The 13,232-nt window shown below is 40.5% G+C and overlaps 1 protein-coding gene across 1 annotated transcript in view; it reads right to left on the bottom strand.

The window, feature by feature from the left end:
* Window positions 1-11,789, bottom strand: part of slc1a4 (solute carrier family 1 member 4) — a 32,153-nt gene extending 20,364 nt beyond the window's left edge. Inside the window, exon 1 of the mRNA XM_041789273.1 lies at window positions 11,165-11,789. Coding sequence (XP_041645207.1) covers window positions 11,165-11,679 — 515 coding nt within the window. The 5' untranslated portion in view covers window positions 11,680-11,789. The remainder of the gene's footprint in view (window positions 1-11,164) is intronic.
* Window positions 11,790-13,232: the final 1,443 nt, after the last annotated feature.

The raw sequence follows: 13,232 nt of genomic DNA, 5'->3' as shown, positions 1-13,232 counted from the left end.
GAACAAGTTGTACCTTAATAAAAAAAAATATAAAAACACACTTACTGGTGTTTTGTCAGGTAAGGGTTTACCAAACACAAGGTTAACTTGGGATCAAATTTAACAAAACAGGATACATGAGTCAAACATTCACTCTTTTACTGTGATTAAACATGACTATGAAACCCATCAGACATGTTTCAGCATGTTCCGCTTTATCAGGTGTTGAATTATTAAATTCTTGTTTCTGTAACTTTGTTCATCTAAACTTAAGGAAACAGTTTGACTTTTAGAGTCTGCAGCTGAAGGTGTGTTGGCTTTCCTTATCTCACCCTGCTGAGTCAAACCTTGAGGTCAGAAAGTTCACATTAATTATCAACAAAATGAAAAGGAAGAGCTGTGGTTATTGAGTTTTATTTTCCTGCCTGCACAGGTGCCAAATCTGACCTCCTTTGAGTGATTTACAACTTTTGGTTAAGCCTGTTCACAGACAGAGAGGTGTGACACTCCAGAGCTGCAGATGCCTGATGATTGTGTTTATGTGTCAAAAGTAAAAGCCATTAAAATAAGTCACATGGATAATGGTAAATTTGCATCTTCAGAAATCAACTCTGCTCAAATACAGGGATGTTCCTCGGCAACTAGTTTTGAAAGTTGACTAAACTTATAAATAAGGCTAATGTAAAATTAAGAAAACAGTCAGCAGTGAGTGTAGTTCCATTAACACAACTGGACTTGGGATCACAGTGTAAGCTTTTTTTACATCACATGCAGCATTTGTAAGAAAAAATAATAGTAATTAGTTTATCTTACAAGGGCGCACACATTTAATGGTCCTGTCAGCTAATGCCTTCCATACACTAGAGCAGTGATTTTCAAATGATTTTTGCTCTAGGCACAACATCTTCATATTCATGCAAAATTGTGTCTTTAGTCTATGTAAAGTTGTAGTATGATGCATGATTGTTCAAATTCACAACGCACACCTAGGCATGCCTCACTCCAACATTTGGGAATGACTTAATTACATAAATACATGCTAAAATGTATGTTTTCTAGCCATGCCAGCCTTATTCACAGCTGTTGATTCAAGAATTCTGCCGTAGCAAATCTAAATCTTTTAATACCTGTTAATAGTCATTTTTTACACCAAATTACCCAAAACACATGCATTACAGGCAAAGTGAGAAAGTGCACAAATTACCACAGAAAATATGAAGTTGTCTAAGAGGATGTTCAATTTTGGTATATTTTGATATCTTATGATAGTGAGAGTTTTAAAATGATATTATCATCACAGTAGGTGTCTTAAACACTGATAGAATCCAAAAATACTGGTGCAAACACATGTAAAAGTATCTTTGGTTTTGTCATATTAACTCCTTAAAGCATATTGCATCATATTTGATACACCATTTTTGAAATCTGTCTAATAAACATCATCAATAATATTCTTTAAAACATTTTGAATAAAATCTGATAGGGGTTAATCAGGCATGGTTATGCAAATTCCCAAGGCACACCTTGACTTGCTTCAAGGCCACCAGTGTGCCTTGCCACACCACTTGAGAACCACTGTACTAGAGGACTATAAGAATCTTTAGAAAGCTTTTGCGAAAGACTAACATCTGACACCCTCTGTTATCTAAAGACAATGAGCTCTGTTTTGACAGCGCAAAGGGATTTAAAGCGGGTCTGACTGGAAGATACTTCTATGACTCAACTCAGAAAGATTTCAGGGAGAAGAAACTTGGTATAAATTTGTAGTAGGGCCTGACTGAAACTTCAGCTGCCCGATTATAACCTTCGAAAAAATAATTGTTAATTGGCCAAAAGTTGGCTGATTGACGCTGATGTTGACGCTTGTATTTTTGGCAATAATGGGCAGTGGATAAGACTTGGTTTTACTTTGACATGTCTGTGTTCTATTATTTTTCCAGTAGAGGGCGCTCTGACTACTTTCACATCGCATGCTCCATATTTACCTCCTTGAAGCAGAGAAGCTAGCATTCAGAGCAGCGTGGTTTAGCATCAGATTTGTTGAAGAGGACTGTTTTCCTGAATGGCAAGTTTATAGCTAGTTTGTGAAATAAACAATAACTCTATAAGTTTCCTGTTTCAGTTCAACCCGCTTGTCCATGAGTCATGACATGCCTCAATGCCTTGGTCACACTTGTCTGTTTATGTTAGCAAGCTAAAGTTAGGATGACCTGGCATAACAATGGCCAGCAGTAAACTCTTGCAGTCAATAACAATGCAATGAACGTAACAGTTCAATATCTCACAGTAATATTACGCTCACACAGGCAGCTGCCTGCTGCCGGGAAAGACCAGAGCAAATTATGAGTGCACTCTAAAACTTTACTGCCCCCCTTATTATGTTGTATCAATGCAAATACATTCTGGCACCTGGGGACGCTGAGCCATTATGTAGTCACTTAGGGAAACAACATGCACAAACTTAACAAATATCAGGAAACAATTCCACCTTTGTATAACTTTAAAATTAACCACGATGAATGATGTGTAAATAAGGTTGATAAATATTACTTTGAAAATGCTCATACTAAGCCAAAACTTGGAGTTTAATCAGTCTGAGGCTCTCAGTTGCTATTTCTATGCATGTGTGGTACTGTTATGCATGATAAGGATGTAAGTGTTGTGGTTGTTTCCTTAGACTTTTCCTTCGTTCAAGATCCATACGTGATGCAGGCGAGACTGGACAGACCTGCTGTTGGTGCGAGGAAGTGAGTGGTACTGGTCAGAAATCCAGCAGTATTGGGATTAAGAAAAACATTCCATGCAGGGCTCTAGTTTGTTGGTAATTTGTGCCCATTTTGGCATCACAAGGAGTCAAAATTTACTTGGATTAAAATACCTGCCCCTCACCTAGTATCTCAACCCACAAATCTCTCTCCACAGCAACAAAAGCACAGCTGAACTTATTTAAGCACATCCTCCAGAGGAGAATAATATAATTTAATCAAAGTATGACAGAGAAATTGCATTTAGATCACAGGGGACTGTGCAAAAGGGTGGAAAAGGGGTATGATAAGTCACCTTTGATTTGTCTCCATTTTGTCCAGTTGGACCTCACTATCATAAGTCAATGATGAAACTTTTTCATACACAAGCGTGCGTGTAGAGGCACCATGCTGGGTGATTCTCCCTGCAGTAAGAGAAGCACACAGGGATTAGTGGAAGCTTGCAGGCCTTTTCCATGTATTAGAGTGTGTTTGTTGTAACTTTATCCTCTGGGGTTTCACCGTATTGTGCAAAGAAATACAGACTTTGCTCACATTTATTCCCACAGCCAGACCACAGCCCAGCACTCTGGTCCACAGCCTTGCGGCCCCAATGAACTCTGCTATCAGCTGGGGCCAAATCCTGCTTCAGCTGTTACTAAAATCAACTCACACCAGCAGAATGCTATGATATCACTACTTCACATTCTTTATTTTACATGAGGAATGGTCTGTTTGGTTAAATTCTTGCCTCCACACAAGACTTCATAAGGCTCTCCCTCTCACATGACAGAGGCGAGGATCTGGATTAACCCTGGAAACCAGAGCCGAGGGTAGGCATGCTTTTCCCACAGAGCCCCCGAAACACACACTCCCATCCCCCAGGCCCCACAGAGCCCCTTCTCTGCAGACTTATTTATAAAGCTGTGTTACATAACAGCTTTAATTTCTAATTAATCAGAGTAACATGAATGATTCTTTGAATTCCAGACCCCAGGCCTGATCAGAGGGGTCTCACACTTTCTGGTGGCTCTTTGTCTCTGAGAGTAAAAACTTCTTGTTATTCAAATTGTCTGACAATTTTACATAAAGGATCCCTGCATACATACATGTTATTTTAATGTGAAGTTCTTTCAACCAGAAACAGCTGTGATATAGTTATATCCTCATACATGAGTTGTTGCTCTACTGCTTTCTTAACAGCTTAGTTTGTTTGAGATTTGCTCAGCTTTAAGGCTTTAAATCAGTGATTCTCAACTGGAGGTTCAACACCCAAAAATATGTTGTGAAGACATTTTCAGTAGGTCGGGAATGTGTGCAAGACTAGGTTAAAACTATATGGCTGACCGCAACCATGGGATGCCTGTTAAAATGCCAGACAGGGGAGAGGAGTAGCTCAGTGCTATAGAAAGAGCATGGCATTAGCTGAGGTCCACTATGCTCCATGAACTGCCATTAGATGGCGCTACTCCTCCGCTGACGCAACTCTGCACGGCCGTGAAAGTCAGGCAGGCAGGCAGTCTCATACAAACCCATGTGTAGATCTGTACATGGGGCTGTTGCCAATTTGTCAGTCAGTAGCTCTAGTGTACTGAGACTGCAGACAACATTATAAAAGGATCACAAAGTCATCATTATTCAGTCAAAAACATGCCTTTACTTCCTCTGTTAAACAGAGCAGAATGAAACCCCCTCCCCAAGGCGCAATGCAACAAGTACCCCACAGCAAGGACTACACACAGTGCAAGGAATCACACAATGTGATCATTCATCACTTGTGCTCATTTATGGGTATAAACTAGGAGTAGACTGCTAACAGGCCTGGATGATTTTTGATACCAATGTTTGGTATTTAGCTGATTTAAAGTTCAAGGTTCTTTAGTAGTACCCAGAAAGGTAACTTTATTGTATAGACAGGAGTTTGGCATCCCAGAGATAAAGGCAGCATTAAAAAACTAACACTGAAATGTTAAAACAAACATACATACAGTGCAGATAGTCTTACAGATAAAAGCCAATAAGTCTCAGAATAGTAACTCAGCCAGATCTTGCAACTGATGCAATTATTTCATACTGCTCAGAAAACAAATTTCATTTCCTAACAATTGTATTGTTTTTAAATTTCTCATCCATCCATCCATTTTCTTCCGCTCTGGTATAGCAGACATTGTACTGAACCACGGCAGTGCAGTACAATTTCTGCAATACCGCAAATGCTGCACTGATCCACCAGTCAATTTCGCGGTCCCTTCTACCCTCACTCACGAACAAGACTCCAAGGTACTTGAACTCTGTCACTTGGGGCAAAGACACTCTCCCCACCTGGAAGGAGCAACCCATCGATTTCCAACAGAGAAGTCTCTCATCAAAACCCTAATTTCCCTTGTTGGCGTAACACTTTTTGGTCAGATCTTGCAACTTTGCCAAATAGTAATTTCACCAACTGGACCTTAATTAACACACCATAACCTACATTATGTTAGCTATTGTTAACAGCTAATGAAAGTTATCTAACAGACTTTAATCTGCTAGTTTCAACAAGGATTTCAACACAGATTTCACCATTACATTAATATTTCTAAACTAAAGGGACTTAAGAAATTTAAAAAAAGAAAAAAATTCTGGGGATTTTTATCCCACTGGCCTTAATGACCAAGCAGCTGCATTGGAGCAGCTTACTTAGGTAATTGCATTAGTGACACAAGCTATTTTCCTCAAATATCTGATCAAATACTGTTTACTGTTAATACTGTCTGAATATGATTGGCTGCCAATCAATCAGGATATCTCTGCTCTTTAACAAAAAGCTCATCCCTTCTTTCAAGGGATCCTTGCAGTGATTTTGTCAGACTCCTAGAATAACAATTTGAACAGTCAGTACATTTTAATGGGGCTGTAGCTAAATAAGTCTGAGTCTGCCTAACTGGACTGCTGCTCTTGTACACAAGCAACAGGGGGCAACTGATGATTGATGGAGGCATGTCCAGCTCTGTACTGTAGGTGGCAATTTGAACCCTCAGCAAGGCAACCACATGGGGTAAAACTTTCCCAGGCCCAACAGCATGGGGAGCCCATGGGGTCAGCAAAAAACATGATCCATTGTAAAGTTTAACTGCAATAACAAAATTTTAATTTCAACCTAAAAACTCGCCATTTTTTTGTTAATGCAACACAAACACATATTATGAATTGGTTCTTCAGTAAAGTTTTGCCTGTTCCAAATTGGATACCCCCCTTTTCTTAAAATGAAGCCTTTTTCTCTGTTGAAATGTCAACAATGTGGGCAGGCCAACTGACCTACACCATTTGGCTCGTAATGTCAAACTTCAAAGCTGTCATCAACTGCACAAAAGGTGAAGAAACTGTGACAACTTTCCAGGGAACTAGGACCAAAGCATGGGGAATGTTTGCCTAGAGGCTAGCACCAATGCTACTGATCCAACAAACATGGATTGATGAATAACATCTGGAGAGGGCTCATTCACTGGGCTTACAGGGGCCCAGTAGTTTCAGTAAGCAGGGGTGCCTCTCAGCTAGTGTAAGACATTCTTGTTGACTTCTTCCAACAAGCAGCAAGCCACAGATTGGTTGTATATCGAAGGGTGAAAACATGAACAGCTTCTGCTATGCTACACATTTATGCTTATCAACTTTCCTGTCAAAGTCTGGTGTTGACACTGTGGAGCATTTGCAAAACTCCTCATGCAATATCAGCCTGATTGAGGTGTATGCATGCTGGAGTAAAGCGACTAGGTTTTTCAATCTGACTTTAAAAGATTTGAATAAGTATGGTATAACTTTAGGCAGTATTTGGACTGAAGTACGATGTGCATGTTATAGTGGTTCATTGCCTGTCTTGGTGTTTGTTGACTCCGAATGAACCAAATTAGGCCCAGTCCACACAGAGACGAAGTCAGGAGTAAACGCAAAAGTTTTTTTGCCGTATTGGTGTTTCATCCACATGGAAACGGCGTTTTGGGAGGCTGTAATCGATACTTTTAACTGGGTCCCAGAGTGAACAAATCTGTAAACGCTTACCGTTTCGTCTCTGTGTGGATAGCCAACTGCATCTTTCGTGAAACGTCACAAATAGCGTAGCCACATACCTGGCATGCGCATATCGAACCAAAACAGCAATGGTGGATTACAGGGGTGTGTTTGTGCTGCAGAAGCTATTGATCTTATTATGGCTTTTACAGCAAAATCTGATGCTTTCTTACCACCACCGCGAACAACATACACCATATGTTCTTAAATCCAACGTGGAGAACAACCAGGAGGGCAACTAGAAGAAAGTTTGTACCAGTTTTCTGTGATCTTCTTCTCTCTTTTGGTGCATTTCCGTGGCAGCAGTACAGCGCCACGTACAGGCTTGGTATATATACTACAGCGTTTCCAGTCGTTTTCCATAGTTCTGTGCTTACACGGACATTTCCTGAAACAATCCCGTTTACAGAAAACCTTTTCAAAACGAAATGGAAATATAACGTTTTCGTCTCCGTGTGGACAAGGCCTTAGCCTCAGACTTCCTCACTCTAAACGAATCAGCATTAAGACTTGGAAATGAAGGTAAAAGTGACCTCCATCATAATCTTAATCTCTGAACTTGTTGTGTCCCTCATGTTATGTTTTAACAGCTGGTCACCACAGCAAACATGAAGTGTGACTCTTTAAGGTAACAAGGCTGAGATATACAAGCAGCAGGTCCATCTGCTCTGGTGATAAGGAGAAGTGCTGACAGCACCACACCGTGTTCAGCTTGTACTCAGTGAGCTAAGAGCTGCTGGAGTTTATCCCTCCACGTCTAAATACACTCCTCTACCACAGCAGCTGTCGGCTTTCCCTCGCTCTGTGGGAACTTTTTATAGGACCCAGGATCACAAACAGCATGCAAGGACAGTGGTGATACCTCCAGGAGATTCTGTTTTGTAACTCTGCATAATCTTTCTGCACGTGTATTTGTATCATTTGAGTGAGATCAACAACATGTGAGGGTCCGCTATCAGCCTAGAAAACCATGAGGTCTCTATTGACTGTTTGTTGGTGCCAAACCAGATCAAAACATGTGGATAAGAGTTTGCTGCAAAGATACAGACTCTAAAAAGTAACTTTTGTTTATCATCAATATATCATTACACTGTCTTGGCCAAAACTTTTACCAAGCAAAGTTGAGTAAACGTTCACACTCAAACCTCAAATCTTAGGGAGTGTTTTTGTTTACTTGTATCCAATAACTCATTACAATTACTGTAATCAGATAGATCAGATTCTAAGATACTTTAAGACAAATTTACCAGACAGGTCCTGGAAAGCATCTTATTTAAAGATAGTGCAGGACAAAAATAGAGCATGAGCTGCTTATAAGTGAGAATATCTGTCAGTGGAGCAAGCAATTTTACTTGCTGAGTGTCTTAAAACATGGTGTACTTATTTAGATACACACTTCCAGGCACTCAAGATGATTTCCTTCCTGCACTGGCAGATGTTTTCACTGATTAGAAAGAAACTCAAGCCTTGTTTTCTTGCATGCAATAACTTTGAATAAGTTGTACATTTTGGCATCTCCAGTCAGCATGGATTAACATAAGTGGTATGAGATATTATGACTAGAACTGACACAAGTACACAAGTAAACATTTGAGTTCTTGCATTTCAGCAGTGCTGTCCAACCCCTGACTCCTAGAAAGACCTCAAGACTGCAGTCAGGGATCTACGTGTGTAAAATGACACATAATGTATTATACAGCAGCTTTTTAGGAATTGATCCTGGTTTATGTTCTGTGTGATTATAAGACATGGCACTACACTCACCAGGCTGCTAAAGGTATGTATGAATTTGTAAGTATGTAGGTAAGACTGAATGAATCTACACTAAACACTTGAACGCTGGAATAATTCTTAAAACCATTAATTAAAATTTAGTTTGTTAGTTTTCATCATGCTTTTTAATACCATACGTTTTAAAAATCTGTTGTTTTGAGCACTGAAAGTATCAAAAAGTACCAAAGCTTTAAAAAAACTACACTTTTTTAGTCATAATTCTTTTATCAAAGGCTGCTGTGAGCAAATGAGAAAGAACACAGTCTAAGTTGCATTGGTTGGCCTTGTACAGAAACAGAGTGCTTGCTAATTTGGGGGATTATAAACAAAAAAAAATCCAATTTTTGGTGCCTATTCACTGGTTTTGTTTTCACAAAACAGGCATTGATATCATCTGATTCTTTAAAACATACTGAAGTATACAAATCTTGTGCCATTGAAACTCTAAACCAAGTAGGAAATTCACACAGTCAGTCCACAAGAAATTGACATGCAAGCCAAAAGTACTCAAAGCAGCTCCTTCCCTGCTCCTTTTCCACTGAAGAGGAAAAGCATGACTGAGTGGGACTTCTGCAGGACTCTGCATGGTGCGCTCAGGGGTTTTCAAAAGGATTCAGATCCAAACCTTAGTGCAAGAATTACTCTTCAGGTGATTCTGCGAACCTGAGTTGACTTCTTCAAATCTGCAGTTTTCACATTCTCTGGGCCATATGTAACATATGGAATTTGTTAAATATTGATGATATGAAGGAATACATTAAAATAGAATACAGTACAATACAATATAAACAGTACAATACAAAATGATATGTTTTGATACTAAATGATACCATTAGATATGATTCAGTACAATATGGTATGTTACGATACAATATGATACTCTTTATTGTTCCCTAAGGCCGTGGTTTTCACGCTTTCTTTGCCCAAGGCACACTTACGATCAAGCCAAAATTTCAAGGCACACCACAACTATATCTTTACAAAATAGCCTCTTACACGTCAAGCATATAGTGTTAATTCAGGCAGGATGTGGAGTCAAGCACTGCCATATAATTGAGAACAGCTGGACTAACAAAAGTCTACATCAGCTGATGGCAAACTGATGCACTCTAGGCTCGTACTAGTGCTGCCATATCCAAAGCCTGTCTGCAAGCTGCTTTTTACAACCCTCCTCCACCCCAGCTCCTCCTTTGTTCTACCTCTGACTTCATCAGTGTCTTCGTGTTGTCATTTATGCCTGTTCTGCTCTGTTTTTGTTCTTGTATAGTTGTAGTAATTGCGTGTGGTTGTACATATTCCTACGGCACACCAAGACTAAGGTTGAACAACTGAGAAAAAACTGGCATTGCTTAAATTACAATACGATATGATAGGCACGTAGACATTGTAATGAAGCTCGATCTAATGAAGCCCAGACTGAGGATCAGAAATATCTAAAAAAGGAGGTTTAAGTGGCTTTGAATGTTCCATGATACTAGACCATCTGGTCTGAGTATTTCGCAAACTGATCGTCTTCACCATGCCTGCATGCTTAAATGCATTGTTTGCAGCCATGCTGATTAAATATTTGTGTTTAGTGTACCTAATGAAGTGGCCAGTCAGTGTGTGTTGCATAAAAAGGAAGTTTCCAAGCAACTGTAGTGAACTTTTGTAGGGCCAACTATGGGCAGATGAATTAAAAAGCATTATTACTTTTCTATTTTATCCTAGCGTGGCACAATGAGAAATATTACTTATGTTTAAGAAAATGTCTTAACTTCAGCTGTAGCTACAACACATATATCCCAAAAGTCTTAGATCCCAAAAAACTGGCAACATTATCCAAGGGTAGCTTATAGCTAGCATGAGTTAGCTCAAAATGGCATGACTGCAATCCTCAGAGCTCTATTCAACAGGTGTAATGTATGCATGCTGAATCAGATAGGACAGCATGTTTACACTGAACACTTTTCTTATTCAATGGAATTAATTCAGGTATTTGCAATGTGTTCACTGCAAATGCCTGCATGTTAGTGCATATAAAACTGTGATTTATCAGCCCTATGATGCACACATTCAGCACGTGTTTCTGCATTAGCAGTGGTAGTTAGATGGCATCTTTTCTTCTTAAAATTATAATAGAAGATGCAGTCCACATCAACATAATCCATTCCAGCAACTGGAACATATGCCTCTGTTTCAGACCTGCAAAAACAAACCACTCACAACTGAATAAACATCAGCTTCAGGAGAGTTTAGGGTGTCCTGAGGCTGCACAGAGCTGCTCTTTAGTCTTATTGTAGTTTGAAATATAAAAGATCATGTGCTGAAAGTTACATATCTCACTCGCTCACTTGCAAAGCCTTTGTAACTGTGATATTATTGTTTTGAGCACAAAATAGGTCAAAGAACAAGTTGTGACCTGCTGAGTGATTCTCGCCTCATGTCTCTGTGTCTGTGCGCGCTCCTCTCTTGGCTCCATGCTCAGAGCCGCTCATGTGTGAGACCAACCAATGCGTTCCTCCTGCGCCCAAGGCGAGCTGTGCCATTACTCCCCACAGAACTGCACAATATCACACCAGTCTGCTTCATATTCAACACTGACCTACATATCAGGGTTGATCTGAGTGCTGTTTCGGTACCTGGCTAGATCCAAGAAGGAGTCCGCGGTCTCCTTGTTGCTGGTGACGCTCTCCAGTCCCAGGCTGTTGGTGTTCAAGGCTCCTGCGCCCACTCCGGGTTTGACGATGAAGGCCAGTGCCACCCCGATGCCCGAGGCGATCAGCGTGGTCACCAGAAAGTAGGCGACAGCGATGCCACCCAGCTTGCCCAGGGAGCGCGTGTCCAGGCTGGCAGCGCCGGATATGAGGCTGCAGACGACAAGGGGCAGGATGATCATCTTCAGCATCCGAAGGAGCATCTCTCCTGGAAAGGCGAAGTAGGTCATCTGCGCCTTGGTCAGATTCATGTTGCGGACCATCATGCCGAGCCCGACGCCCACCAGCACCCCGGACACGGTCAGGATCACCAGCAGGTTCTTCCTCAGAAACTCCAGTAGTTTCTCTCTGAAGCTCTTCTGCGCGTTTTTCTCCACCATCAGGTCGGTGGAGGCCGAGTTGGGCATGGCGTGCCCGTTGATCTCGCTCTTTTTCTCCATTATTGTCTCTTCAGAGCAGCGTGGGGAGCTGAGTCCGGCTTCAGGCAGCGTGGGTTGGACACTCACTTACGGTGTAGCACGCTGTGTGCTGAGTGAAGGCTGGTGTGGAGTGAAGGCAGAGCTCAGAGCGGATGCGGAGCCAATGGAGAGAGCGCGACGACACAAAAAGGGAGCGGATCATGCGCAGAAAAGCTGGCACTGTTACCGGAGCAAATGATGCAAGAGCAGGGGAGATTGCCAGGGTCTCTGGCAATGTGGCACACTTTCCTGCACTGAATGAATGTGGAGATTACAAGATCACAAAGAAAAGCCCATAAATGCTTTGATTTTCATACCTTTTCCCCTTGTGTCCTCTGCCCAGAGATCTGGGCCTTTAAATAAGAAAGTGAGAACTAAAATGTGCTACTAGTGTTTTATTCCTTCATGCATTAACTCGTTGAGAAATCTTGTTGATCCCCAGATTTCTCAGCATCTAATTCTTTCAAGACACATTTTCGTGCAAATTTTCTTGTGTCTTGCTTTAATTTTTCTCATGTGCACCAATATTTTCTTTAGAATAATCTGGATTACAAGAATCTCTCATGTCCAGTCAGGAAAATGTGACAGCACTTATAAAGCTATTTTAACACAGCGTGGCTTCAATTAATCAGATTACATTAAAGAGAAACATCTACAAACTTGTAAATTATAATCTCTTTTTCCAATTCAATCATTTATTTTTGCACGTTGTGATAATATATAACCCATCCATAACATGTAACGATGATGGGTGGAAATCAGAGAGCTGTCAGCACCATGGCCAGCGCTCTGTGCCGCCTAGGGGGCGCTGTTGCTCCTCCTTTCGCCTTTTTTTGTCTTTATTTGGACAGTCGTTTAAAAATGCAGCAGCAGCAACATTGAAAGAAACACTGATAACATGAAATAAAGCTGTTACTGGAGCTGGAGGTTTAAAGTGGTACTTCTCATTTCACTGTTTAATAATACAGTCTTAGTAATATTGCATCATCACACTGAACACAAAAGCAAATGTGACCCTAGTTGCACCTCTGCAGTTCAACCAGGAGATGGCACTATTATAAAGCTCCTGAGTGTAATTATACAACCAGAGGTAATTGTAAACTCATGGCTCTGTTTGATTGAGGTGCTTTCCCATTTCCTGTTACTACTCTTTTTTCATACTGCTGTTCAGTGAAGCACATTTCAGATCAACTAATCAATAAGTCTAGATGAATAGTGCTAAATGATTATCAATGTTAAATCAAGACTCATTGCAATGAAGGCACATCTAGACTGTACACTTTTATTATCTATTAAGAAAGACCTGATAATAGGGATGGACAACATTATCAATATGATATCAGTATCAGCAGACATGTGCTTAAAGCAAATTATCACTATCAGTATATACAGGCAACATTTTGACTATGGAATCTAATTCATATCAGCTATTATGTTTTTTAAAGAGGGGGTATTATACTTTTCCGGTTTTTAAAACATAAATATAAAGTCACAATGTTGGGTGTCCATACTCCATGTATGCAAGTTTTCAAACC

This window comes from Cheilinus undulatus, linkage group 6 (assembly GCF_018320785.1).
Source record: "Cheilinus undulatus linkage group 6, ASM1832078v1, whole genome shotgun sequence".
NCBI lineage: Eukaryota > Metazoa > Chordata > Actinopteri > Labriformes > Labridae > Cheilinus > Cheilinus undulatus.
Note: the sequence above shows the minus strand (reverse complement) of the source record. Positions and strands in the feature narration are given on the sequence as shown.